At 43.1% G+C, this 27866-nt stretch overlaps 3 protein-coding genes and 1 pseudogene across 4 annotated transcripts; 3 read left to right on the forward strand and 1 right to left on the reverse strand.

Moving 5' to 3' along the window:
- The first annotated feature begins 4921 nt into the window (after positions 1–4921).
- On the forward strand, positions 4922–7931 carry LOC136496205 (uncharacterized; annotated as a pseudogene).
- A 1782-nt stretch (positions 7932–9713) lies between these two features.
- On the reverse strand, positions 9714–10181 carry LOC136496206 (classical arabinogalactan protein 9-like). The gene has a single exon (XM_066491889.1). The coding sequence runs from the start codon at positions 10179–10181 to the stop codon at positions 9714–9716; it is 468 nt and encodes a 155-aa protein (XP_066347986.1).
- A 5638-nt stretch (positions 10182–15819) lies between these two features.
- LOC136497827 (putative glucose-6-phosphate 1-epimerase) lies at positions 15820–21439 on the forward strand. Of its 2 annotated transcripts, XM_066493689.1 has the most exons (9): positions 15820–16239; positions 18171–18245; positions 18866–18922; positions 18999–19159; positions 19304–19444; positions 19643–19745; positions 19827–19926; positions 20035–20296; positions 21202–21439. In XM_066493689.1, exons 1-8 carry the CDS (start codon positions 16108–16110, stop codon positions 20271–20273), a joined length of 1008 nt encoding a protein of 335 aa, XP_066349786.1. In that variant the 5' UTR covers positions 15820–16107; the 3' UTR covers positions 20274–20296; positions 21202–21439. The 2 variants fall into 2 exon arrangements, with proteins under 2 accessions (XP_066349786.1, XP_066349787.1); XM_066493690.1 differs by lacking the exon at positions 21202–21439 and having other exon boundaries at positions 19827–19931; positions 20035–20280.
- A 2662-nt stretch (positions 21440–24101) lies between these two features.
- Positions 24102–26594, forward strand: LOC136496605 (uncharacterized). Its single transcript, XM_066492324.1, has one exon. The coding sequence runs from the start codon at positions 24828–24830 to the stop codon at positions 26112–26114; it is 1287 nt and encodes a 428-aa protein (XP_066348421.1). The 5' UTR covers positions 24102–24827; the 3' UTR covers positions 26115–26594.
- The last annotated feature ends 1272 nt before the right edge of the window (positions 26595–27866 follow it).

Genomic DNA, 27866 nt, shown 5'->3' on the forward strand with positions numbered 1-27866 from the left:
GGTTTGTTAGACATCCTTGGGACCCAGGCCCAAGTTGGAGCACACCCCAAGAAGATGGAGAACACCTAAGAGATGGCCTTGGACGTCCTCCTCCATGGCCACCACATTAGGAGGCCAGCAAGGACGTCCAAGCCAAGCCAGAGGCCCAGTCCAATCCGAGTTCGAGTCTACCTCGGCTGTCAGGACCAGTCTACAATAAAATGGACGCCCATGACGCATCCGAACTCCGTTTTCGATGATCCACATATGGATGGAAAGCTAATTTGATAAGGAAGCCAATCCAAGTGGTTTCAAGTCAAAACCTCTTCATAATTAACATGAATAGTCGAAACAAGTTAGTGTCCAGAATCTGCCAGGGTGCTACGACACCTACTTTTGGTCCGTTGGACCATGTATCGTGTTTGGGCCCATTAGGGGGCATGTCCAGGGTAGGCGACGACCCTAAGACCTTTATAATCATACGCCACCACCGTCATTAGGTTTTGGGTTTTGCTTAGATTATTCTATCAAGAACAGTTTCGCCGTTCATCGGTTTGTGAGACCCGAACTCGTGAAATTAATCATTCATTGCCATCTGCTGCTTTGGTGGGCTGGCGATCAATGGCGACATTCGCTTGAGTTGCACCTCCTCAGTGAACTGAGCGAGATGTCGGGCAGCTTCACGTGGTGTGGTCGTCGTGTCGCTGGGGGTGGTGTAGCCATCTATGACGCCGGGTGGTCCCACCCGTGGTGGCGTGAGCTATGGCGGCCCCTGCACTAGCGATATCAAAGACAAGTCCATCGTCCACTGAGCAGCCATCGTTGGAGAACTGGTGTCCACCATTGGTGCTTCAACCTCCTAAGGGGCTACCATCTGAGTAGGCAGGCACTTAGGTGTTGCTGCTCTCATTGGATGGCTCACGACGATCGAGGCGGCAAGCTCCCCCAACATCAGGTCGAACGAGACGACCCGTGCAGGAGGTCTCGCGCTCGCACACAATGCCAATGCCAGCGGATCTGGCTCAAGGGAGCAAAGTGTAGCAGCAGAAGAAGAGGTGTTGTCGGTAGGCGCGCCCCTACTGATGTCCCTCGCCGGCTTACTCTGGAGGCGTTGGCGCCCCCCATGGCCTCAAGCGCGTCCCCATCCGAGCTCGGTGGACCACCATGTGGCGCCTAGGACGCCAGAGGGTCTCCATGAGCAGAGTGTCATGGCAGGTTGCCACCCTTCATCGCCAACTTCGTAGACCTAGGCTCCCTACAGTCCCTTGTGAGGTGGCGGTAGCCGTGATAGCACATACAACATCATGGCAACCGGCAAGTTGTGACATGGCGTGATTAGGAGAGACAGTTAAAGCATCTATCGTGAAGCTCTGCGGGGATCCTCTGAGCCTATGGGAGCTGCTTTTGGCGATGCCCAACCGAGGCGATCGTAGGTTGCGTCTCCTACCATGGGAGGATCTCCTGCCACCCATCAGCGTTGGGGGCGGAGACCCTTCCATAGCGACCAAGTCGTTGGTGGGTAGGGATGTGGCCATCCAATGGCCAAGCAGGTAGGCCATGCACTAGCTAGGGCGTGGCCGGCTGTGTCTCCTCCGTCTTTGCCCCGGTCCCTATCATCTAGTGTCCACCACACCACGGCCCTGAGTCATGATCAGACGAGTCTGGGCACGTGGCTTGAACACATCAATCGGCTTTGCTGGGCGATGAACGACGTTGAGGTAGGTTGTAGGGTTGTCGTCGTCAGACTCCTTGCCATCGTCATCCACCCAACGACGGCTCTTTGTGCTCCCTACAGAGAAGCAACCCGGATGGAACAGGGCCACATTCGGTGAGAGAGTGAAAGGTCCTTGTTTGGTTTTGGTAATTGAGTGACAACTTAGGTGGACTAATTGTGTTTATGTGAGATACACAGATGATTAGTCCACAGGTATATGTGTGTGAGCAACATATGCCATGAAGGTGAAAATGGCTTGGAGATGTTGCAAAGCTCACACATGTGATGATGAAGGAGCTTATTACACATGAGACATGACATTGAGTCATGTGATCAAGGTGAAGAAGATCAAGACAAGACTTGGCTTGATGGACCGGTTGCAAGCGTGAAGGGCAAGTCGAAGGCTTTGGAGTGATGGACTGCGTGGCGGTGAAGCTTGAGCAAGACTTGGCGCCGATGGACGATGGCAACGGTGAAGAGCAAGTAGAGTCAAGATCGATGAACCAATATGATCATGTGATGATATGAAGTGGATCATATCATTGTTGATCGTGTTGGTGCATGTGTTGCATCGACATTGAAGGAGATGGAATGGAATGCACAAGGCAAAGGTATAACCTAGGGCATTTCATTTCACCGGTCATAGGTGTGTAGAGAAGTTTATGACCGGGTTTAGGATAGATGGCCGTACTATCAAGAGGGGCAAACTTGTTTGCATATCGGTCATCTAGTGCCACTCGAGTGATCTAACTTTGCATTGTCGCTAGGATTGAGTGGCGTGGCAAGTTGAGTGGCTAACATCCTTTGGGAAATGATTGTGAAAATGCTAACACACATACACATGGTGGTGTACACTTGGTGGTGTTGGCACATTTACAAAGGAGGTGGTGTTTGCAGGGGTGAGATGGGTTTGGGTCCCTCTCTCCCTCCCGCCGAGCTTGCGAGGCGGGATTCGGGAAAATGGAATGTCTATTTTCTATTGCGCCGGATGCAAATTCTTGGTGGTTAACTCATTGGAGCAAGGGTGAAGAAGTTAGAAGTAAAAATGAGTTGGTCGCGAAGATGCTGGCGTCGGTCAACTAACCGGACGCTGGATCTGAATGCACCGGACGCTGGAAGGCTGCGTCCAGTCAGGCTGACGTACGGTGACGCAGTAACTGGAGTGTGACCGAACGCTGGCTGCGTCCGATTGCGTTCGACCGGACGCGTCCGGTCATGCTCGGGAGCTTACTGGAAACGACCAGACGCTGGGGGTTCAGCGTCTGGTCAGTTGAGTGCTGCTGTGTCCGGTCAGGTCAAGTGACCGTTGGAACCAGGACACGTGGTTGTCTGCGAGCGACCGGACGTTGAGGTCCAGCATCCGGTCAACACGACCGGAGCGTCCGGTTGGCCCGATCGTTGCCCAGTGAAGGGGTAATGGCTAGTTTAGCCTTTGGGGCTATAAATAGAAGTGGCCTTCGGCCATGGCTGGGGTAGAGCACCAAAGGGGACTTAGTGTCCATGCTTGTGAATGCTTGGGAGCCCTCCATCACACACATACTTGATAGTGATCATTCGATTGTGTGAGTGAGCGATTCTAGTGCGATTGCATCGTGAGGTTGCATCGAGTGGCACTAGGTGATCGAGTTGCAAGCCGGTGGTGCTTGTTACTCTTAGAGGTTGCCACCTCCTAGATAGCTTGGTGGTGGTCTCCGTGGAAGCCCGCAAGAAGCTTGTGCGGCGCTCCGGAGAAGTGCTTGTGAGGGGCATTGTGCTCGCCCCGCGGGAGCCACGAAGAGCAACTCTAGTAAAGCGTGTCATTGAGCTACCCTCACTCAAGGGGTAGGTTCTTGCGGCGCCCGACATGCGGGCTTAGCGGGTGATGCTAATTAGCCGCCGAACCACCAAGTGAGCGGTCGACACAACGGGGACTAGCGTGTTGGCAAACACGTGAACCTCGGGAGAAAAATCATCGCGCCAACCTTGTTCTTCCCGTTGGTTTGCATCCCCATTACACGAGCTTACAATTACTTTTATACATATTAAACTTGTGTAGTTGCTCGTGTAATTAGATAGCTTGTGTAGCTCGCTAATTATCTTCTTGCTTGTGTAGCATAGAAGTAGCTCCCTTGCGTGGCTAATTTGGTTTTAGTAACCTTGTTAGTCACATTGCTTAGTTTGTGTAACTAAGTATTTGCGCTCTCTAATTAGGCATTGGTTGCCTTGTTATTGAGCATTGCTAGTGAGCTTAGTTAGCTTTGTGCTTTTGCTTACTAACATGTGTAGGAGCTCCCTTGTTGTTTAAAGTACTAGTGGTATAGGTTTGTGTGACCTTGCTCCTAGAATTGTTTAGGAGAGCTCTAGCTAGCCCGGCACCTTAGTTATATAATTAGTATCTTTGCAAGGTGCTAGTGAATATATATAGAGGGGTATAGTCTTGGCTAGACCGATTGTTTTAATTCCGCATTTATATCGGTTAGCCGACGCGATTAAGTTTTAGAAAAGACTATTCACCCCCCTCTAGTCGCCATCTCGACCCTTCAGAGAGGGGAGGGGTTGTGGGGGGCCTAAGGTGCCAACGGCTTCTGGCTACCGGTGTCCGCGTCGGGACCCACCGGACTCATCGGCCATTACATCGAGGTCGACGCATGTGTTGACGGTAGTTAACAAACATTATAAACCGTCAATATAACATGCATAAGGGTATAAATATGATCACCAACACAGGTCTAGAGGTTTAAACTAACAAATTCCATGAGTTTTGGTGAATCTGTGATTTCTACAGGGTTTATTCAGAAAACCATCAAGGTGGACCTAGATGTTAGAGTTAATCACGCTTATCCGTAGCGAAACAGACACCAGAAGACTCTAGAAGACTCAAGAGGACTCCACACCGAGGTGAAGCCCGAGGGGCTACCACACCTGTAGGCCGCCCGGCCCTCCATGGCCCATATGTCATCCTCCGTTGTTATGTTGGTTCTCCACTACCTACTAGGTTGCATCTACGTCGTTCTTTAAGTCAGTTTGATCCAAGGGTTCACAATCACTGGCGGAGCTACAAGGTGGTCCCTGTGGGCCACGGACCACCCTACGCTCGGCCCAACCGAAGCCCATCCGTGTAGCTTCGAAACGAATCACAACTGGATCCCTGTGGAACGAATCAACGAATCACAAGCCAATACTGGAGAATTGATCGTGTACACGCTTGGCTGGCCTTCTGGACTGCAACTCATGAGAGACCGATGGGCGATGGTTCACTTTATCACGTATTCTACTCTGTACGGCGTGGGTGCGGCCATTGAGATCGGATCGAGCACAGGGAGCGGCGAATCCACGAGGACGGAGGACCTCGAGTTCGAGTCCACGACGGGTCAATGGCAAACGCTACGCTGTGATTCCGTGAGCAGCAACGACAACAAACGCTGCCGTGACTCCGTGAGCAGCAGCAACCCAGCAGCCATTAGGATCAGGTACGTACGTACATCAAAAATCTAAGACGAAGACTCAATTTCTATTTGCTAAGCCAAAGCCCTACTCTGTACTCACGTTTCTCCTTTTTCTTTCTGCTTCTTTTTCTTTCAGCTAGGATCGGAGATTCGGAGGATCCACGTTTCTGCAATTGGCAAGCCAGGAACAGTAAAAGTGCATAGGGTATGGGTATATAAAACTGATTTAATTTTAATTATATGTTTTTTACGGCATTGGATTATTGGTTTGGTAAATTGAAACGTCATATAATTCTCATGCAGATTTGTTAAAAATAAAGAGGAGTGGTGATATTGCCTCTCTTTTCTAGAAATATGAATCAAAGAAGAAGGCTTGTTCTCAATCTCCTTCTGTGGATCAAGATAGAGTGATTGAAGAAAATGTAACTCGAACTCCAATGTCTGAACAAGAAGATGATCCAGATCAAAATAGAGTGATTGAAGAAAATATAACTCCAACTCCAATGCCTCCAAATCCACCTCTAGTTGCCCAAAAAGAACCTATTTATGATATCAGTCGGCTTCCACTTGATCCGGGAGAAAGACAACCCATTGCAAATTATCCAGTCAATGATCAAGATGCAGTTCGATGATCATATATTATTAAAGGTCCATTCCAACCTTATGCACATCAATTTGAAAGTAGAAAAATTGGAAATAGGGACCAACAATTCAATCCTATGTGGTTTTATAAATATCCATGGATTGAATACAGTGTCAAGAAGGAAGCAGCATTTTGCTTTGTGTGCTACTTGTTTGGAAAGGAGAAAAGTAAGAAATCTGCATTTGTTGAAGGTGGTTGGAGAAATTGGAATAGAAATGACGCACTTGATTTACATGTGGGAAGTGTAACAAGTGCTCACAACGCAGCTCAAGAAAGATATAACTTATTTATGACTCCCCATGGAGCAATTGATGATAAAATTGTGAAGGTGGATAATGAGGAGCGCCGTCTCTACAAGATTAGATTGACTTATTCACTTAGATGTTTGAGATTTCTTTTGCAGCAAGGATTAGCATTCTGTGGGTATGATGAAAGTGAAGAGTCTAGCAACAGAGGGAACTTCATTGAGCTTTTGAAGTGGCTTGCAGCAAATAATGAAGAGGTCGACAAGTTTGTTTTGAAGAATGCTCTAGGTAATTGCACATTAACTAGCCCAAACATACAAAAAGAAATTATTCAATGTTGTGCAATGGAGACTAGAGATTAAATCATTAAGGAAATTGGGGATGATCACTATACAATTTTAGCTGATGAGTCTAGTGATGTCTCTCATAAAGAACAACTAGCCCTTTGCTTGCGTTATGTTGATAAATCAGGAAGGCCATGTGAGCGGTTTCTTGGAATTGTTCATGTAGATGATACTACTTCTTCATCACTTAAGGAAGCAATTCAATCTTTACTAGTTAGTCATGGTTTGACTATAACTCAAATCCGTGGTCAAGGCTATGATGGGGCTAGTAACATGAAAGAAGAGATTAAAGGGCTGAAAACCTTGATTATGAAAGAATCACCCTCTGTTTATTATGTTCACTGTTTTGCACATCAACTCCAATTGGTTCTTGTTGCTGTTGCCAAAGACAATGATGATTGTGTGTGGTTTTTTGATCGAGTATCCCTCTTGCTAAATATTGTTGGTAGCTCTTGTAAGCGTCATGGCATGCTTCGACATCACCAATATGCCAATGTCATGAAAGCACTTGAGTGTCGTATACTAGAATCTGGAAGTGGGTTAAATCAAGAGATGGGACTGCCTAGACCTGGTGACACTCGATGGGGTTCTCATTATAAAACTGTGGTCAACATGATTGCTATGTATCCCACAATTCGCGATCTACTCATAGCTCTTGGACGAGATACTTCACAAAGGGGTGAATGGCCAAAAATACATACTATGGTTGGAGTGTTTGAGTCATTTGATTTTATTTTCAGTGCTCATTTGATGCTTGATATTCTTGGACATACAAATGAATTGTCTGAGTGTTTGCAAAGAAAAGACCAAGATATCCTTAATGCAATGTCACTTGTCCGTTTGGCAAAGAGTAAAATGCAACAAATGAGGTCTGAAGGGTGGGTTTCATTTTTTCAAAGGGTTATAATATTTTGCAACAAATATGGTATTCAAGTTCCTGGAATGGAACATAATTATGTGCCATATGGAAGATCAGCACGTTTTGCTCAGGACCAAACAAATGATGATCACTTTAGAAGAGAAGTATATATTGGAGTCATTGATAAAATTAGTCAAGAGCTTGACAGTCGGTTTGATGAGGTAAATATGGAGTTGCTTACTTGTATGGCTGCTTTGAATCCAGTAGATTCCTTTGCTTCTTTTGATGCAAACAAGGTACATAGACTTGCTAAATTTTACCCTAATGATTTTTCAAGCTCAGACTTGCTAAGACTCGATCTGCAACTTGAAACTTTTATTGATGACATGAGGAAAGATGAAATGTTCAAAGGCCTAAACAATCTTGTTGACCTCTTAGTAAAACTTGTTGAAACAAAGAGGGATAAAGTTTATCATTGGGTCTATTTACTTATCAAATTGGTATTGCTTCTACCGGTAGCTACTGCAAGTGTTGAAAGAATATTTTCTACAATGACCTTTATCAAGAATAAGTTGAGAAATAAGATGGGTGATAGCCTTCTCGATGATTGTCTAGTGACTTTTATTGAGCGGGATATGTTCTTACAATTGAGTGAAGAAGAGATCATCAACACTTTCATGGCTATTAGAAGGCGAAGGCCTGACAAGGAGAATAAGAAGTAGTGACATATTCTTCTTCAACTATTATAGGTATGTAATATTTCGATCAATTCTACGTTAAGAAAGCTATACTCGTCTATTTTAAGAACTCTATATGTCCTTTTTCCTTTAATTGTATTTTGTAATTCATATACTTATGTACTGATAAGTTAAATTTATAGCGGTTAAAAAAATTTAGACACTGGACCACCATAGCTACAAATCCTAGCTACGTCACTGCTCATGATAGACACTCCGGCTATATATACCAGCTCCTGCCACCCCCCTAAGGCATCAAGTTATTTGAGAAGACAGAAATCATAATCATCCTTAGAGCTCCATCATATTCTAGGGCATAGCTAGTTAGGCTAGGTCTAGAGGGAGGCAAGCAGGCTTCGTTTGGATTATCGATCGTGTCAAGAGCGTGGTTCGGTATAATCTTTGTACCCTCTCTCTTTTGTATCTCCATTATTTTTATATGCCTGCTACAATTGTTATGACAATATTAGTATTCATCTTATTCATGTTCTTCGTTATAATGTTTATCGTCTACTTTGATTATATACCTAGTATAGTTGGATTATCATCATATTCATGCATATGTTCGTATAGCGCTCACCCTAAGAATCCATGGGTGGGTGGTCGACATTGTGTAAGCGTGATACTTATATATTGTTTATCTACGGATACACCATATATTCCGGGTCATGTGGTAGATCGTGGATGTGACACTCCCGTTGATTCTTTTGTAGTCCACTCCCCGATATAGGTAGCACGTAGGATCTGGTTACGAAGGAGGACAAGCTCTGTTCTTAATCTCTCTTAGTAATATCCCTTATGTGCAGATATGAAGATGATCTTAGCAATGACTATTAGGTGTAATTGCACTAATCAATGTATGCTTTGACTTATAATTAAGAATGACTTAGGAATTATTCCTCTAATATTCTACCTAACCATGCTAATGCCATAGAAAGGAGTACTCTGAGTGATTTATCATTATTATTGATCAATACTTATCATATATATATATATATATATATATATATATATATATATATATATATATATATATATATATATATATATAGGGAGAGGCTATTCAGTAGCCAGCTACAGAATAAGTTATTCTGTAGCCACCTCCATTTACCATAATTTTATATACTAATTTACGATAATGTCAATATATATTTACTATAGTTGAGTTACTATAACACATAGGGATATTTACCATAACGTTATAGTAAACCACTTAGTAAGGAGTTACTATAATCTCATAAATTAACATAGTAATTATAGTAACTCAAGGTGGCTACAAAATATGTTATTTTGTAGCCAGTTATAGAGTAGTTGTTATATATATATATATATATATATATATATATATATATATATATATATATATATATATATATATATATATATATATATTATCCTATGACTTACCCCTGTTATGAGTAGAATATTGGTTATGGTTTACTTCTCCATCAATAGTATAAGTTATCAATACTTGTCCATGTTAGACCTTTTCCTATGGTAAAAAATATAAATAATAATACCTGAAATACTCTCGGGTGAAGTGCTATAATGGTATAATTATCTGTGCGCTTGCAGATTCCTTTTCATTCATATCTGTATATTCCTCCTAGTCACATAAATTAATAAAGAACTATTTAGTATTATTCTAGTAGTAATGCTACGTACTACCAACAAGTATTTCTAGCATCATCACTAAGGATGACAACCTGGTAAGTAATGTTAAGAGATGTAGGTATATATTAGGTGACTACTAAAATAAGTGGCAAGTTAATAAATACCAACAGCATGCCCGCCAGAATCGGCGTCCACGCGCAGCCCAGGGGCATCCACAGCCGCAGATCTGGTGGAGGTGGTGGGCGCGGCGGGGTGGCCCAGCGTCGTTAGCGATGGGGACAGGGAGATGGCCGTGAAAGTGAATCCCGGTGTCGGCGGTGGGGAGGGAGCCCGCGGAGGCGCCCCAACACTGGATCCCGTAGTGGAGAGCACGAAGGTGCAGCTGCTGGCGGAGCCGGCCACGGCGACGGTGCCCGAGCAGGCAGGGGTCCTGCGGAGGTGCTCCAGTGGCAGAGGTGTCGGGCGTTGGGAGTGGGGCGAGGGGGAGGTGGGGGCGTGGGGCGTCGGCGCCGTAGTGGCGACCGGTGCCACTAGCGGCTGCGGTGGAGTTGAGGCCGTAGGTCGGGGCTTCGTAGGGTTCGGCCCGGCCGGGGTGTCTCCAGCAGTGGGGGTGTTGGGCATGGGGAGGGGAGGGGAGGGTGAGGGGGAGGTGGGGGCGCGGGGCGGCGGCGCTGGCGGCGGCGGGGAGGCCGTGGGTCGGCGCCTCCAAGGGTTTCGCTTGGAGACCTGGTTTCATTTCGGTGCACCTAAGGAATATCTTCAGCAAGCATTGTCGGGGGTTTTCTTTTAAAGATTTGTTAAGATAAGAGTCTGTTATTTTCATGGTGACGACTGCGTTTATGGAATTTTTTTTTTGCATCTTCCATATCTCTAGTCAGGATACCTCTAGTGTGAAACGATTTTGCTCTGCAGAATCACCTGGTGCCTCAGCTCACGGGCCTGCTACTTTTGTTTCTCTCTCCACGTGTTAGCTTTAGGAAGGTGTGTGGATCTATCGCTCCAGGGCTTGGTACTATCTGTCTCGCTGTTAGGAGTTTTTCTTAATCTAGCTTGGTTCAACTTGTATGCAAGATCTTATTTCACGTATGACACCTCACGGTTCGGTGTGCTTGGTTCGATTTCCTACCACTATGGTTTGATTCTCACGTATGCTGGAGCTACTCTCGAGAGAAGATCTACCAAGGTTTAATTGGACATACATATACCGTGCATGGCTGACAGACTGGTTTATACACAAAAGCGTATGCGAACGAACTCATAGCTTGGTGTTGGCAGTGGCCAGGCTGCTCACCCGCGTTCAAATCCCAGTCCTAATTCTATATCATACATGATCGGTGATTTTTATATCTCAGATGCCCGGTTTTTAGGAGAGATTCTGCTGAAATCTCAATGATTTTTTTGTCTTAGTGAGTTTTATGTGTTGATAGGTAGCCCCTGGTGGTGTTTCTAGCTGGGAGCGTTATAGCTGGTTCTCCAAATATCTGGCTATGCTATGCAACTATGCAAGTGTCTCACTGCTGGTTCCTATTCAAAAGGAAAAAAAAATCTCACTGCTGGTTCCTATCCACGCCATGTGAGTCGACCGCTGAACACACACAAGAGAGAAGATCCTCTCCAAGTCTCCGTCCCGTCGGCCTCAAACTTGTTTGGCGCGTGCGCGTACTATTGGGATCAATAAGTGAGGATGCACGATATGACTGATAAGGCCTTGTTTAGATTACCTTAAAATTTCAAGTTTTTTTACTCTCTCTTCATCACATCAATTTTTTGACGCATGCATGGAGCATTAAATGTAGGTAAAAAAAATAACTAATTGCACAGTTTGGTTGTAAATCACGAGACGAATCTTTTGAGCCTAGTTAGTCCATGATCGGACAAAGTTTGTCAAATATAAACAAAACGTGCTACAGTATCCAGATTATAAAAATTTGCAATCTAAACGAGGCCTGAGTTTGCATTTGCTGCAGTCGTAGTGGATTGGAACACGACGAGAGTTCAGTTGTCGTTTTATCTCACTTATTACTTATATACCTATACATGTATCTAATATATAAAAAAAAATCTCCTCCAAATTTTCATCTCTCTTTTTAGGCCCCCTTTTCCCTCTCCTTTTTCTGGTTTGTAATCTTCTAACACTTTTTAAATATATTTTTCAGTAGGGGATTAAACCCCTTCTAAGCCTTTCAAAAAAAAAATCATCTCTCTCTCCCGAGGTCCGCCTATCCATCTACTCCCCTCAGCGGCGGAGGTTGAAGGGAATTCAGGAGAGGGTCAATATTTTAAAGTTTTTATTGCTGTGCAAATCTCTATTACTTACTAACCATCAGCCTTTGATATCATTAAGAAATTTTAATTGCCAGGAAGCCATGACCCACTACGGTCTATATACAGTACATGGACAAGTTCCTGCTCGAGTTCGCCGCCGACCGGTTCCGAAGTAGATTGGCATGTTGACGATGTGTGCCGCGCGCTGTCGCCCGGCGGCGAGCCCATCGCTGCTCCTGCTCGTGGCTCCATCCAGCTTTGGTTGTTCTGCCACCTAGCACCGACCATGAACTGGACTGATGATGAACTTATCTACTGGTTGAACTTGTTAAGATCGCTATGTGGTGATCTGTATTTGGTCTCAATGTGTGTTCCTGTTGTACTGAAGTGTGTTCCATCTACAAGGCAAAAAATAGATAAGCTAGTCATGAATATTTTTGTTGGAAGGGAACCATCCAAATGTTACACGTATCACTGCTCCCTGCGGTCCAGTTCACAAGGCACATTTTTTTTAGAAAAAATAATTTTTATTCTGGTCTCTGCAAGAGTTTTGCACACAACCAATTCCTATTACAAATCCAGCCTCTTGCTGTTTTTTAAGCTCTCAAAAAGCGAAGCCAAACAAAGGGAAAATTGATTAAACGCTAAGCGCTAAGCCTTTCCAGCGACCATCCATGCTCGACGAAAATTTCCATAGCCACGGTCTCCATCATGAGACATGCCCAATATTCGAACTTACATTTTTAACCAATAATATGACAAACAAATTTTAACTGTTGTAATACAACTTGGCATGATCAGATTGGTAGTCAAATATACTATCAATAATCATAATTTTCTATTATAAAAATATAATATAGAATAAATAAGTAACTAAGTTGTAATTTAGGAGGCCGTGCCATAACTGACAGCATTTTATAAATTGGATCGAAGGAAGTATAATCGTAATACACTTTGTGTGCGTGGGTGGGTGGGCCGGTGGGGTGGGGGTGTATATTTGTGAAGATATTTTTCCCCATGAAGCCATCCACAAAGTCAAAAAATAGTTCATGTATACGAAGGAATTAGGCCAAATTTAATACTACTACCTTCGTTCCGCAAATGCTAGTGTTTTATTTGTCTTAAGCCAAACTATCTTAAATTTCACAAAGTTTATATAGAATAATATGTACATTTTGACACTAAATATTGATATCTTAGCTTTGTTTTAAGTCAAATTATCTCAAGTTCATTGAAGTTATAGAGAAAAATATTAATGTTTATGGCTAGGTATAATATGAAAGTATATTTCTTGATGAATCTAATCATACTTATTTGATACTATAAGAGGAAAAAAAGTATTTTTGTGTACCCCTTATAACAATAACCAATTGTGAGATGCACCGAAGTGACAAAGGTAGAGAAAATTATAGAGACGGCGAATAATAAGGAGCTAAATTGCTAAAATCTTTTCAACTGCAAATAGAACATGAGTCCAGGTCTGAAGTTTAGTTGATTAAGGCTAAGACTAAAACTTTAGACCACTTTTAATTCACTTATGTGGTCTATTTGTGAGCTAGTCTAAACTTTAGATAACACTTTGGACCTCCTGTTTCGAGAGTGGTTTAAACTTTAGCCACTAAGTTTAGACCATATAGGATCAAACATGACCTTAGTCTTCTCCCATGTCAAGTAAGGAATTTTATGACCAGTACTGGTAGTGCGATTGGTAACGAACTCGGTGGATAATCAGCATGTTCGCTTGGTTGTGTTTGGCTTATCAGCCAACAAACAATATTTTTCTCTTACACTAAATCAGCCAACAGTGCTTTCAGTCATAGCTTATCAGCTAAATAAACCCAAACGAACGGGACGAATAGTTCAAGGACGTGAGAGGTTTTTTTTTTCTTCCCCTCACAGCGCGCGGAGCATCTATCAGCTTTGGTGGGCTAGGGAAGTGCCACCATGCGTGTAGCAGCCGGAGAGAATCAGAGCTTGGTCAACATCGCCGCATATGTTTTTTTTTCTCCGTTTCATTAACGTCACGTAGGCTTCACGCTCACACAAAGGTGGGCGGCGGCGGCGGGTGGGGAAGAGGCAGCGGCGATCGATCGATTCCCAGTTCCCACGGCTCTGACCGCGCACCAGCGACGCGACGCAAGTCACCGGGCACCACGCACCTCTGCAGATGCAGGCAGGTGCGCCGGGGCTGCGACGGTCGGTCAATCTCCAGTGCGAGTGGGGTGGGTCGGCGTCGCACCGATTGGAATCTGATCCGGGGCGGGGGCGGGGGCGGGGGCGAGGGCGAGCAGCCGAGCACGGAGCATCCGGCCCGACGGCACATTGGCGCGGCGCGAGTGTCGAGTCTGAGGGCTACGTCAGCCAGCGCACACCTTGGCCGATGGCCGTCGCGTCGGCCTGGATCCTGTGATGGGACTCGAGATCTCAGCCCAAGCTCCCATCTTTATCCATTTTGTTGTCCTGCTGCTTCGATTGACTGGTCTGGAAACTGGAAAATGTACAAGAATCATCGGATAACAAGCCAGCTAGGTTACTGATTGGCTGGCGCGAGTTCACAGATTTGGGCCTGGTTTAGATTGAAAAAAAATTCAAACCGATGAATAGTAGCACTTTCGTCTTATTTGGTAAATATTGTCCAATCGTGGACCAACTAAGCTCAAAAGATTCATCTCGTGATTTCTAACTAAACTGTGCAATTAGTTATTTTTTTTACCTACATTTAATGCTCCATGCAAATCGCTAAAAATTGATGTGATGGAGAGAGAGTGAAAAAACTTGAAATTTTGAGGGTATCTAAACAAGGTCTTGGGACTATAGGATAGTACAGTCGACAGTTTCCTCAGGATCATCGCCATCGACGGAGCATGACGGCGTCTGGAAGCGTACGTACACTTTTGGGGTCAAAACTAGTGGCCTATTCAATCCCTTTATCTACTTATTCATTTATTTACAAAAGACAGATGAAAATCAGTGGTATGTATCTTCCTCATAGTGGTACTTCCTTTCACAACTGATGAGAAAAACACATCCCACTTTTAGAATGTCAAACCAGAGCCTTGTTTAGTTCCTCTCCAAAGATTTATACCCTATCCCATTGAATGTTTGATACATGCATAGATTATTAAGTATAGACTAAAAAAATAACTAATTGCACAGATTGCGACTACTTTGCGAGACGAATCTTTTAAGCCTAACTAGGCCATGATTTGACAATGTGGTGCTACAGTAACACATGTGCTAACGACAGATTAATTAGGCTTAATAAATTCGTCTCGTGGTTTACTGACGGATTCTGTAATTTATTTTTTTATTAGTATCCGAACACCCCATGCGATACCCATATGTAACATCCGATGTGACACCCTAAAACTTTATACCCTGGATTTAAACAAGGCCTAGATTTGTAGAAATAATTTTACCTCCAAATAGGTCTGTCAAAACTTATTATGTAATCGATCTAATGTCATTTATCTAGTTGTATCATAAACATTTGTACTATATGTAATTGAATCGAAATTCATTGACTATTAGAAAGCAAGATGTGCATTTTTTTTTGGATGAACACCTCCATGTAACTTTTTTTTTTACTCAACGAGTTCTTCACATTGAGAAAACAGTGGAGTGTTTCCATCCCCATCCCAATCCCAATCCCAACGTTGTTGTGTCTCCACGTATGTATCCGGTACATCTGAGAATATACCGTAACAAGTAGGCTCCGTTCGACTTACCTAGAAATCAACTTATTCGATTTATTTTTTTAGTCGAACAATAATTCAGTTAGAACAGTATTTTTCAACCCGATTGAGTTCAGTCAAGTTTCAGCAAACCAAACGGGGCCGCAGTGGCTTGCATACCCTGCAAAACACCAAAAATGTACAGACACCGAAGCAAGTGGAATGGAACGCGGCCTTTTTGGTTTTGGAATTTGGATGGAGCGCAATGACCTTTTTATCAGCGAAAGCGAAGCACATCAGAACGTACCAGCAAAGGCATATCCATATTCCATGGCTCATCTAGCGATCCGCCCGCCCGAGCTGAATGAAGCAAAGCAAAAGCGAGCAAGAACACGCGCCCACACGCGAGATCGATGATTATTTAGGCCCCCCGCACACGCACGCACAGCGGCGCTGTCCGGAAATTCCCCAAATCGACCTCGACCCCATCTGTGCCTGCCTCTCTCCACTTGCGCTCGCTCTGCCTCCAGGCTCTCCAGCTTCCACTGCTCCGCTCGGACTCGGCGTGCGGTGGTGCTCGGTGCTGCACGGTCCGGCGGAAGGACACCATGTCGGCCTCGGCGTCGTCGCCGCCGGCGGGCGAGGAGAATAAGCAGGAGGCGGCGCCCGTCAGGCACTGCAAGGGCGTCAACGACCTCGACAAGGTCGTGCTCCGCGAGGTCCGGGGCAGCTCCGCAGAGGTTCGTTCCCGCCTGCCACTCCCGCTCAGTTGCCTGCGCTCGCTAGGTCGTGTTCCGGCTGCCGGATCCCGGCGCAGATCCTGTCGCGTAGTCGGTAGTTGGTGATATAGTACTCCGTCCGTCAGCGGGTTTTCCATGCTAGATCAGATATGCTTCGTCGTAGCAAAGCTCTGCGGCTCCTGTGAGTGACAGACTGACAAGGTGTACCAGGCCAGTGTGCTGATCCGAGTCCAAGCCTGTCCCATGAATTCAGTTTTCATCCTTTGTCTTCCCACAAACAGTTGATTCACACAACAAGGGAAGAAGTGGCTAATGTGATCCGTCATGGTGTTTCTGTAATTCCTTAACACGGGGCTAGATTCCCTTGTACTGCAAGTAGCCAAGGACTCTGAATTACAGGGACTGTTCTCCACTCGGGCTAAGCCATTCTGACCACCATTACCCGGCAATTTTTTCCATACAAATATACTAGTACAAGTACAAACAAGGCATCCAGTCGTGCACACCCTGAGATATTTTTCAGTTGCTCTAAAATTGTGAGGAGCTGGGGACATGGCAGACATGGTTTTATTGATGGTTGGATTAGGAGGTAAGCTATGTAACCTGTAAAGGATAATAGTCGTTAATCCTTTGTGTAACTGCTAGAGCTGTGGAACATTTGTATTGAAGGGAATGTTGAAACGTGTCGTGCAATGGTCAGCGGCCATCGCAGAGGCCATCCCTCTGTATGCTTGGGCTCATAGGAATGGAATGGTTTTTACAGTGACATAAAGTTTGGATATATCAAAGCAATTCCATGGAAAATTAAATTTGATTATTCGGGCAACTCCCACATCATTTGAAATCTCAACCTTCATGCTTCTTTTTTCTTGCTTTGGCATCTTGGATGGTGAATAGCTGGGCGTTCATTTGGGTGCTTCTCTGCTGTGACACAGTTTCTGCTTAAGCATATTGATGATTGTGAAATCAACATGCAAACCATTGTTGAGAATGCCATAAGATAACTTAAGATGATGGGTAGAGGACAAGCTTGTTCAGGGTGCACTACTGCACTACCTATCTGTGATATTTGGTCTAAGAGCATCTCCAAGAGTCCTCCTAAACTTAATTCCCCTATATCCTTGTATAGGGTGCATCCTGACCAAAAAAATCCCGCTTCTCAAACATTTTACAGTTCCCCTACTCAAATAACATACAGGGTGGACAACAGTCACCCCAAATTTAATTTGAGGGAGACGGAGGGTGATTTGGGATACCACTAAATATAGGATGTTGGATAGGGGGGACTATTGGAGGGTGATTTTTGTTGCATAAACCTTAGTTTTGACTAAGAGGTTGGACAGGGAAGCTCGTGGATACTTGCCTATTTCAATTATTGTACCAGGCACCCAGCATTGCTGAAAATTGTCGTTTATTATTTTCATGCCAATTGTTGTACTTTTAGTTACAAAGCTCACTTGACTTGCTTTTACTTGCACCATCTGGTTGACTATGCTAACTTACAAGCACATGCATTCTATATTTGGCGAGTCGAAACTTGAAATGAATAACAAGAAGGTATATGGGGCTAAGTAGCCATAGACTAAAATGTTATTGCATAAGGTTTTGCTATTAGAAACTCAATGCTAAGTCGATCGTAATAACCTCATATATCCCCTCAGAATTTTGACACAGAGATTATATTGTACTCATGTTTGAACTTGGGCTATCAAAAAAGTTGTTACCATGGGCTCTATTATTTGTCTAAACAATTAGCAACATGGTTTCCAGTACATAGTCATGGGAAAGAACAGCACTGAACAGAATTATACAAAGTTCACATGAAATTATTTGATTTTTTTGGTATCCTGTATATGCTCTTCTGATTTTTTTTCTTGAAACCTACTACAAACATTTGATCTTTCAATAATAATATAATTCATTGCTTGTAGGTATACTTGTATGGTGGGCATGTGACATCATGGAAAGATGAGCATGGAGATGAGTTACTTTTTGTTAGCAATAAGGTGCTATTTTTTTGCCTTTATAATCTTTCAGCAGTATATCATTTATAGTGAACATTTTTTGGCGGGTTTGATTTATTGAACTGTTAGAATTTAAGTCTCATCTCTGTGTGACTGCATATATCCTTTATTTGCTTGATTTGATCCAGTCTACAGTCTGTTCTTTGCTGAAATTATTGCTCTGCGGCTGTTTTGTCCATCCAAAAGCAGTACAGTATCTTCCTTGTAATGAACTTTTTAGGATTGTTGCATGCATGCTAACAAAAACATAGACATTGTGAAATGTAGTCTTCCACTTGTTTAGTTCATTTCTAGGTGAAATAAGTTCTGTAGCCATCAAGTTCTATCTTGAGTTACGGACTAATGGTCGATTGTTTAATTCAGTAAGTGAAAGAATATCTACACTAACCTTCACTGCTAGTATTTCACGTACACCTTTCTCTCTTTATCATATTGGCAGATGTTGTGAAAATAATGTGAATGTTACTGGTGCTTCTCTGGTGCTCTTTTATGCTTCTTGACATGCAATAATATTTGAATCTGGGAAAAAAAGCAGCTGGAGTATGAGTTGCATTTTGTCTTGATCGCTTGATGTTTGAGTGTTACTATTGCTATTATATCAGGCTATTTTCAAGCCTCCAAAAGCTATACGTGGAGGAATACCAATCTGCTTTCCACAGGTATGCCATTATCCTTCCAACAGCTTTTGGCTTCTCTATATCTTCTTCTATGGGAATCTTAATTCCACGTATGTAGTTTTCGAACTTTGGGAATCTGGAGCAACATGGATTTGCAAGGAATAGGACATGGTGTGTTGATAATGATCCTCCACCATTTCCAGTGCCAACCTCCAATACAGCTTATGTGGACTTGATCCTCAAACCTACTGAAGAGGATTTTAAGATCTGGCCTCATAGGTGAGCTTATTGTCACTTGCTCGTAATGATTTAATGCTACCGTAGGACGCCTGAAAGGCTTATCTTTGTTATATTTCTTAGTAATTTATTGCATTAGAAGGCAAGCATGTCCATCTGTATATTTACAGATATATTATATTGCAGTTTTGAGTACCGCCTGAGGGTTGCACTTAGTCCTGGTGGTGATTTGATGCTAACTTCACGTATAAGAAACACTAATGCAGATGGGAAGTCGTTCTCTTTCACTTTTGCATACCACACATACTTCAAGATTTCTGATATCAGGTACATTGGTTCAAATCATGGTCATCATTTTTGAAATATTCAATTTGCCAGCATAGCTTTTGAAATAATCTTGTGGCAGCATGTTTATCCCCAGTCCCAATTCGTTTGACCAAACTCTGGTATTCAACCATAAATATCCTTTGTAATTAGTCTTCTTAAGTACAGAAGTGTTTACATGACTCCATGCTAATATTTCAGTGAGGTGCGAGTAGAAGGTTTGGAAACTCTGGATTACCTAGACAACTTACAAGATAGAGCCCGTTTCACTGAACAAGGCGATGCAATTGTTTTTGAATCCGAAGTGCGTCGACAAAGCATTTCATTTACCCTTTATCATCTCTCTTTCTCGTTATTACTCAAGAAAGCATATGCAATTTTGCAGCTGGACAGAATATATCTGGGCACACCGTCAAAAATTGCCATTATTGATCATGAGAAGAAAAGAACATTTGTTGTGAGGAAAGGAGGCCTTCCTGATGCTGGTCTTGTGAATGCTCTCATCTTTACTTTGCTTGCTACTGCAATAGATTGTTATCATTGAAACAATTCAAGAATGAAGTTCATGAGGTTTCATATATTCTTCGTTGCAGTTGTTTGGAACCCCTGGGATAAAAAAGCAAAGGCTATGTCAGATTTTGGGGATGATGAATATAAACGAATGGTATGCGTGGAGGCGGCTGCTATAGAAAAGCCTGTCACTCTGAAGCCTGGTGAGGAGTGGACTGGAAAGTTGGAACTTTCTGCTGTGCCATCTAGTTATTACAGTGGTCAGCTAGACCCTGACCGTGTGATTCAGGATTCTACTGTCCCGGAGGACTCAATCAGCTAGTCCTTAAGTCTATTTTTGCGCAGGTAACATTTCTAGAACTACTGTATGCACTATAAGTCTGTGAATTCAATCAAGTAAAAATCAACCGTAGTACTATGCACACTTCATATTCTATTGGAGTCTTTTCTATTAAAATATGACAGGTCAAATACATTTCTTGTACATGTACTGTGTCAGAACATGTGTGAGCAACACAAATATGATCATTCTCAGTCACATCCTAATATTTAAGGAAACCAAGTTTTAAATTTGTTGATCAACGTATGAAGTAGATTGCCAAGAATTATAGCAGATAACGAGGTCAGGGCATAAGGACACTGTCACGGGCCTAAATAGTCCTGGTAGGCCACTGAGGTGTTAGACCCAAGACAGGCCAATATGGCCCGGCGTGAACAGTACCCGTGGATAATATAGCACTGGTACTATAGGGCAGCACAAAACCCATCTAGATCTAGGATTGGGAAGAGTCCAAAAAATTGGAATAGGTTGGGTCCTCCCTATAAATGTAAACGGAGATGTATCTATTGAGATTAAGCAAGAATAATCTAGGGGAAACCCTAATCCTCTCTCTCCTCTCCTCTCTTCCAGCTGCTGGCAGCCATGCTACCCACCACCATGCGCCATCAATTCTACTCCAAATCAAGGATCATCACAGACACCCGGCAGCCATGCTACCCACCATGCGCCATCAATTTTACCCCAAATCAAGGATCATCACAGACACTTTACTTGCCATCATACAGGATGACTGTTAAAGTGGCAATCACATTGAGGAAGATTAGCTAATGCGCAAATTGTTTTGTTTCTCCAACTATCGATATCAACATTATCTAAAAAAGACTATTGATATCAAATATCATGAACCACATTTGTTGTAAATTCTTAATTACTGTATTTGATTCACACGGATATGTTTTCAACGATGCAGGTAGAGCATTATATCATATGCATAAGAGATGCTGGTAACAAGAACTCCACATATTTCTTCCATTCTATTCAAATCTTTGGTGTTTTCTATTCGGAGTACATATCCGAACCAAGGAATGTGAAAATGGTTTCCGTTTTTTAGGATCTATGTGGTATAATGGACAAGTTGGTGTTCATGTCTTGAAACGAGAAACATCTTCCATGAGTTGTAAAATAAAAGAAAATTCCTCTTTATATTTGATCATTTTTTGTCTTAAGACGTATAATCAGTTCTATACTGGACCTAGAAAACAGAGATGGTATGGAAATGGACACATGTGGTGTGTGAATACAGAGGGTGTGGAAACGGACACGTGGTGTCTGAATGTTCCGCGCTCTGTAACTTCTTGAGTTCTTGTAGATGCCTTACAAAAACTTATCTAAATGCTTCGCATACAGGTGCATTTAGCCTCACATGGTTGTTAAACTTGCATTTATCTTCACATGGTGGTTAAACTTCCCAAGGAATGTTCGTGGTTAATGTAACATATCACCAGATCACATGTGCATTTACTTTCCTATGATTATCAAGTAACTACATATCGAAGACTAGCTCATTATTAACGTAACATATTATCTTCGATTCTAATACTCTATGGCCGTTTTATGTACTGGACGGTGGTTTGGTCCTCTTGCTTATTGGACTGGTTTCTCCAAGTAACTATAATTTGTCGCCATAGTATCTAGCTATCAAAAGGTTAATTGTCTGACAGCATATTGGGAGTATGCCAATTAGTTGGATTGATGGGATTAACAGTATGCAGAGCCTATCTAAATAAATAGCTAAAGTGGCTAGTAATTTCCCAGCTCTTTGCTTAGGCCAATAATTTCCCAGTTAGTACATCTTTGGAAAAAAAAATAGAGCTAAAGATCGGCTCAATGGCAAGTGAGGTTTAGGGCAGAAAAAATGTGAAAGTTTGTCAGCTATGACATGGGCAAAATTTAGCTAAAAAGCAAACCTATGACAAGTGGAGTCCATAGCCAAAAAAAAAAATGTGGCATGCCATAAGTATTGCATAAACCAAATAGTTGCGACAAAATGTGTGGTAGGGTTGAAAAAATTGGGGCAGCTAACTGAACATACCAGATCAGTGATCTTGTTCCACACCGAGAGAGTGAGAATGACTTAGAGCGCGCTCGGATTGAAACCTTGGATGCATGTGTATTTATCTTAATCCACATGTGTTGGAGTGAATTGGAATATAACTTAGTTGAATTTTCAACTCTAATTCACTTTAACACGTGTGGATCGAGATGAATATATGTGCATCCAAACAAGGCGTAAGAGGGAGACAATATTAGTCATTGACTTGATGAGGCATCATTTTTATGGCTACCACAATTTGTCACGACACTATACAATACAAGTAGCTGACGTGTAGATCCTACTTTAGCTGATGGCTGGCCAATACGGGGTGGCTAATTTACACCCTGTTCGTTTCGGCTGGATTGACTTATAAGCCATGGCTGAAAGTACTGCTGGTTGATTTGGTGTGAAAGAAAAATACTGTTCAAGACATGGATTATAAGTCAGATACGAGCAATCCAGCCAAAACAAAAAGGCTGTTATGCTCCAAAGGTTGTTCAGCCAAAATTGTTTTGGCAGGATAAGTATAGGCACCAACCAAACGTGCCCTTTATCTTGTTGGTAGGTTGATCCGTAGAATGGTTTATAAATTTTAAATTTTTTATTATTAATTTATTCTGTTTTTTTTTTTACTTTGAATTCATAGGCAAATATCAGGTGATGGCATAGGTTCATTCAGCTACAACACTATCAATGAAGGTTCACACAGTTTAGATCTGTGGCTTATAGGTTTTAGGCCCGTTTGTTTCAGCTTATCTAAGTCTCGCTTATAAGCTGAGCAAGATTATATGAATTGATAGCTGAGTGGATAGAATTAGTCATTATATGTTTAGATGAATTATTTATTCCTTATCTATGCCCTGTTATATTTTGCATGACGATTGTTGTGCATTCAGCTCTTGATACTCAACTAACACTTTTAATCCTACTCTCCACGTGGAAGAACGGAACATGAAAACTAAAGCTTACCTTTAAGAAAACAAAGCTTTGTTTTAACGATTACAGTCCAATCAAAATGCAAATCATAAGATATTTTCTCAAATATAAGTTTTATATTTGTTTGTCCTTAATCAAAATTTCTAAGTTAAACTAGCCATCTACAAAATAGCATCAGTTCCAGTAAAAAACATTATATCTCTATTTTCATAACAAAGTTAGTAATATCAGTGTTGTGTTATCATCTTTTATATATAAATTAAACCTTTATAAACATAAACATTTCTTCATTCCTCTCTCGATCCATCATCTCTTACCCACCCATCTTCTTTCATCACTTATTTTGACTCTTCTAGCTTCACGGCTGTCTTTCACTCCCACCCCTTCTTTCGTCCATCCTTGTTCCCTTAGTTTGGAGTTATAAATTTTTTAATGGTGTCGCAACACTCACCTGGTCTGATTGGCCAAATTCGAGTCCATACGTGTTGCAACTTGACATATATACGTGGCTAGCCTTTCATTCTTTTAACCTCACAACAAACATAGACAATAGCTATATATATTTAAGCTGAGTTAATCTCCGTTCAATTTTCTATACGATATTAATCCTTTATTACAGCTAGCATTTATTATGTGTCTTAGAATTTAATTTTAAATATAATTATGTCAAGTCCAATTAAATCGAACAAGATAGGTTAACTTTACATGTTGTTTGTTGTAAGTACTTAAAACATTCCAGCATGTTTGCTAGCGAGTATAGTGGCAATCAAAGGAGTGAAGGGACAGGCCGGGAAGCCAAAGCAGATCCTCTTCTCTTCTCCTGCGCGATCAAATCCGATTCAACGGCCGAGAAAAAAACCTCGAAGAGGAAAACAAAAAAGAAAAAGAAAAAAAAACATGACAGGGAGAGTCCAAGCCTGAGACGAACACGAAGAAGCAAGGAGCAAAGCAGACACGAGCGAGCCCATCCCAACCCACGAAGCAGCAGCAGCAGGCAGCCGCCTCGCCACGCGCCCGAGCAACGCCGCCGAGAGAGCAGCCCGCCCGCCCGCCCGCCAGTGAGCAGCGAGGGCAATTCGTCTTCGGCTGGTCCCCGTCCCGCTCCCGCCCGCCAACCCCAATTGCTCCCCTCCCGGAGGTCAGCTCAATTCCTGCTGTTTCTCGGATTCGATTCGGTTCCGCCGGGCGCGTCGTCTCCCTCGCCGGAGATCCAGCAGGTACGAGCTCGCCGGAGCTCGGCGAGGCCGGGGATCATGCCTCCATTGCTTTAGGGTTTGGGCGGGTAATCCAATTGGCTCGCCAGGCCCGCGGCCTCTATGCTCGATTCGGGCCTTCCGCGCCGCTCCCTGGGCGGCTTCTTGATCTCGCGGCGGTTGGTGCGGCGCCAGAGGAGATGAGATCCCCTCCATGGCCGGCGAGCTGGGAATTCGGGTACGGGCTCGCGCTCTGCAGGAAGAGGCGCAAGCCCTAATGGTTTGATCCTAGCTGGGTGCGGCGTGCTATCCCCAATTCTTTGGTTTCTCTACTCCGGATCTGATATTGGGGTTTGCTGCGGTGGTAACTGCATGGACACAGTAAGGGAGGAGGCATGGCCCGTGGCTGCACCGCAGCAGCGGCAGCAGCCATCAGCTCCCCAACCGGAGCAGCAGCAGCAGCAGAATGGCCGTATCGATCTCAGGGAGCTCAAGGCTCAGATGGAGAAGCGGCTTGGTCCGGATCGCTCGCGGCGATATTTTGGCTACTTGAATGGCTACTTATCGGAAAGGCTCGGCAGGCAGGACTTTGAAAAGCTGTGCCTGCAGACCCTGGGGCGGGAGAACCTCCAGCTGCACAACCGGTTAATCCGTGCAATTCTCTACAATGCCTACCAGGGAAAGTGCCCGCCTCCTCCTCCTCCATTGGATGCAGGGAGGAGACCTGTTGGGGCATCAGTAAAGAAGGCTTCTCAGGCTGCTGAAGTGTTGAATGCTTGCAATGGTGATGCCAGGTTGTTACAGGTTCAGGGATTGAGGCCTGTGGCTACAGCACAGGATCATACTTTGAAAGACAGTATGAATAACATGGGCCCAAATTGTAGGATTACGGCTGCTGTCAATCACAACCAAGTTACTCACGGTGCTTCTGGATCTCTGGAGAATGGTATTATAAATCCACTTGAGTTGAAGAGATTGCATTTTCAACAATGCGAACCTGTAGAGCCACTGGCAAAGCATCCACGCGTGGAACAGTTGCCACACAATAATATGCTTTTGCAGAGAAGAAGTATGAGCAGCACTGCAGACCGGTCTGCAGAAATATTGAGAAGTCCTGTACGAGCTCCACTAGGAATTCCATTTTGTTCAGCAAGTGTGGGTGGTGCAAGGAAATTTCCACCTCCACGAATTGTTGCAGGTGAGGATCACTTTAACAGCTGTCTTGATCATGGTGGGCTGTTCAACACTGAGCTGCTGCACAGACGGATGGAGAAAACAGCAGAAACGCTGGGTTTAGCTGGTGTCACAATGGATAGTGCCGAGCTTCTGAATATTGCTCTGGATAAGTACATGAAAAACCTGATTAGGTCATCTGTTGAGTTAGTAGGAGGTAGTGTTCAGAGGGATGCAAGGAAAGGGACACCACCATACAAGCAGCAAGCTTATGGAAAGCAGATTAATGGTGTCTGGCTGCCAAACCATGTTCACATTCAATCAGGTAGCGGGCCATCAGGAGCCACGAATGAGATCAGAAGTAACCAATTGATCTCCATCAATGATTTTAAGGTAGCCATGCAGCTAAACCCTCGACATCTCGGGGAGAACTGGCCAGTCCTTCTGGAGAAGATATGTCTATGTTCTTCAGAGGAAAATGACTGACAGATGGTGCTTTTTTACTTCACATTGAAGTTTTGTACCAATATGCTTCTTGGTGCCCATCCGATGTACATTTGAGCTGGAAGTGGCAAGATTGCAGGCACAACACAGAATATGCACATGTGGGGTCAAGGCAGAATTCTGATTTCGTGTTCAGCCGTCAGAGTTGTAGTGAAAGAAAGACATTCTTTTTTCCTGATAAATCATGCCCAAATAAAGGAAAACATCTTCTGGCCATGCAGCTTAGGCCTCATTAGCACTTACCAGGTGGATAGTGTTACATCCAAAAGTCCCAACTTCTATGTAACATCCGGCATAAGGGACTGGGGGCAGCAAAATACAAGTGCTGTCTTGTAACTTATAGGAAAATGTTCTGTAAGTTTCTAGGTCAGGATGTACATTATTGATTGCAAAATTTTTCTAGGTATCTTCAGTACTAATTTCAGGGATCTCGAATGTTAATTTCATTTAATTCTTTTGTAACTGTGCTATGAGAATTATATGTTAGATCTCTACCTTTGTACCTTGATGTGCACTGAGTGTCTGTCTTCGGGATTAGGTTGGTGCCCCCATACACTTTTTGGTGTTTATTATACTCAAGACAAGAAAAAAAAAAGGAGATGCATTGGTGATCACACTGTGTTCTATGATCTCAACATGTTGTCTGAAACAGATGGATCCCCGTTCAAAAATTTTGTTACTTTGGTTCTTTCTGTTGTCCAGCTTTTATTTTTCATTTTGAACAATTTCAATATTTTGTTTCAGAGATAAGAAAAGATATCTGGTCTCTGGTGTCATTTTAAGGCTATCAAAAGCATTTTCAGTTATTCTTATACTGTTATATATCGCAAGTATGTTGTATCTGAACTAGTGCACTTATTGATGTTGGAGAGGATCAGAGAACCCTGGATGCAGACTGTCTGAATTCTGAATGTTCTCTGCATTTTATGTCTGCAGCAAAGAGGCTCGCCGGCAGTCCAATACATCCTGGTTCAGCAAGACAAACAGGACTGGATACTTTGATACTTTAAATATCTACTACTAATACAAATCCATAGCTGCTGGTGTTTAACATTGCTTTGCAAAATACTTTGTTTGCTGCTGGGACATTATTGGCTAATTTTTACCTGGAAGACCCCTCATTTTGTTTTTCTCTCTGAAAAGTACCCGGCTTTGATGTACTTCTGTTACAGTGCTGTATTAACTTTCTGCAGGATACTTGTGCCGTTTTCTTTCTTTTGAGACACCCTACATGCAATTTTAAACTATAAATAAACAGTTCTTATTTACTAGCAGTGTTATCTTTTCAGACAGGTAGCAGTTAGCTTCAAAGCTACGGAACAAGCCTTGCTGTTCATGTCAATGTCTGTCTTCAGCTACATATCTATACGGTCATCAATTGCAGGAGTAGGGTACGTATGCCATGACCACCAAACCTAGTCATAAATCCATGGTGTGCAAAACCAGTAAGTTGGCCACTGTGTACTGTATTGTCATCAGGAAGTAGATAGAACTACAGGTGATTTGTTTGCAATTCTCTGTTGTCAATGGACGGCTGTTTTTGAATGTGTAACTGTGTCATATGAATAAACTTTGCATGAGCCAAATTTGCTGGGATTTCTAGTGGTTTCAGTAAAGTAAAATCAGTAGAAAACATGCATCGAGCTGTTCCTTCCCACCACTAAATGCAGTCAGGCACGCAGGCTATCAGTCCAAGTGTCCAAGTTTGAACCAAAATTCACCTTGGTGTATGTT

Source organism: Miscanthus floridulus, chromosome 12, assembly GCF_019320115.1.
Source record: "Miscanthus floridulus cultivar M001 chromosome 12, ASM1932011v1, whole genome shotgun sequence".
Taxonomy (NCBI): Eukaryota; Viridiplantae; Streptophyta; class Magnoliopsida; order Poales; family Poaceae; genus Miscanthus; species Miscanthus floridulus.

Bases quoted from the DNA above. Each gene is read 5' to 3' on its own strand.
- LOC136496605 (XM_066492324.1), top strand. From the start codon at position 24,828: ATGGACACAGTAAGGGAGGAGGCATGGCCCGTGGCTGCACCGCAGCAG.
- LOC136497827 (XM_066493689.1), top strand. From the start codon at position 16,108: ATGTCGGCCTCGGCGTCGTCGCCGCCGGCGGGCGAGGAGAATAAGCAG. The intron at 18,923-18,998 runs GTATGCCATTAT...CCACGTATGTAG, and splicing joins TACCAATCTGCTTTCCACAG to TTTTCGAACTTTGGGAATCT. The intron at 19,160-19,303 runs GTGAGCTTATTG...ATTATATTGCAG, and splicing joins TTTAAGATCTGGCCTCATAG to TTTTGAGTACCGCCTGAGGG.
- LOC136496206 (XM_066491889.1), bottom strand. From the start codon at position 10,181: ATGCCCAACACCCCCACTGCTGGAGACACCCCGGCCGGGCCGAACCCT.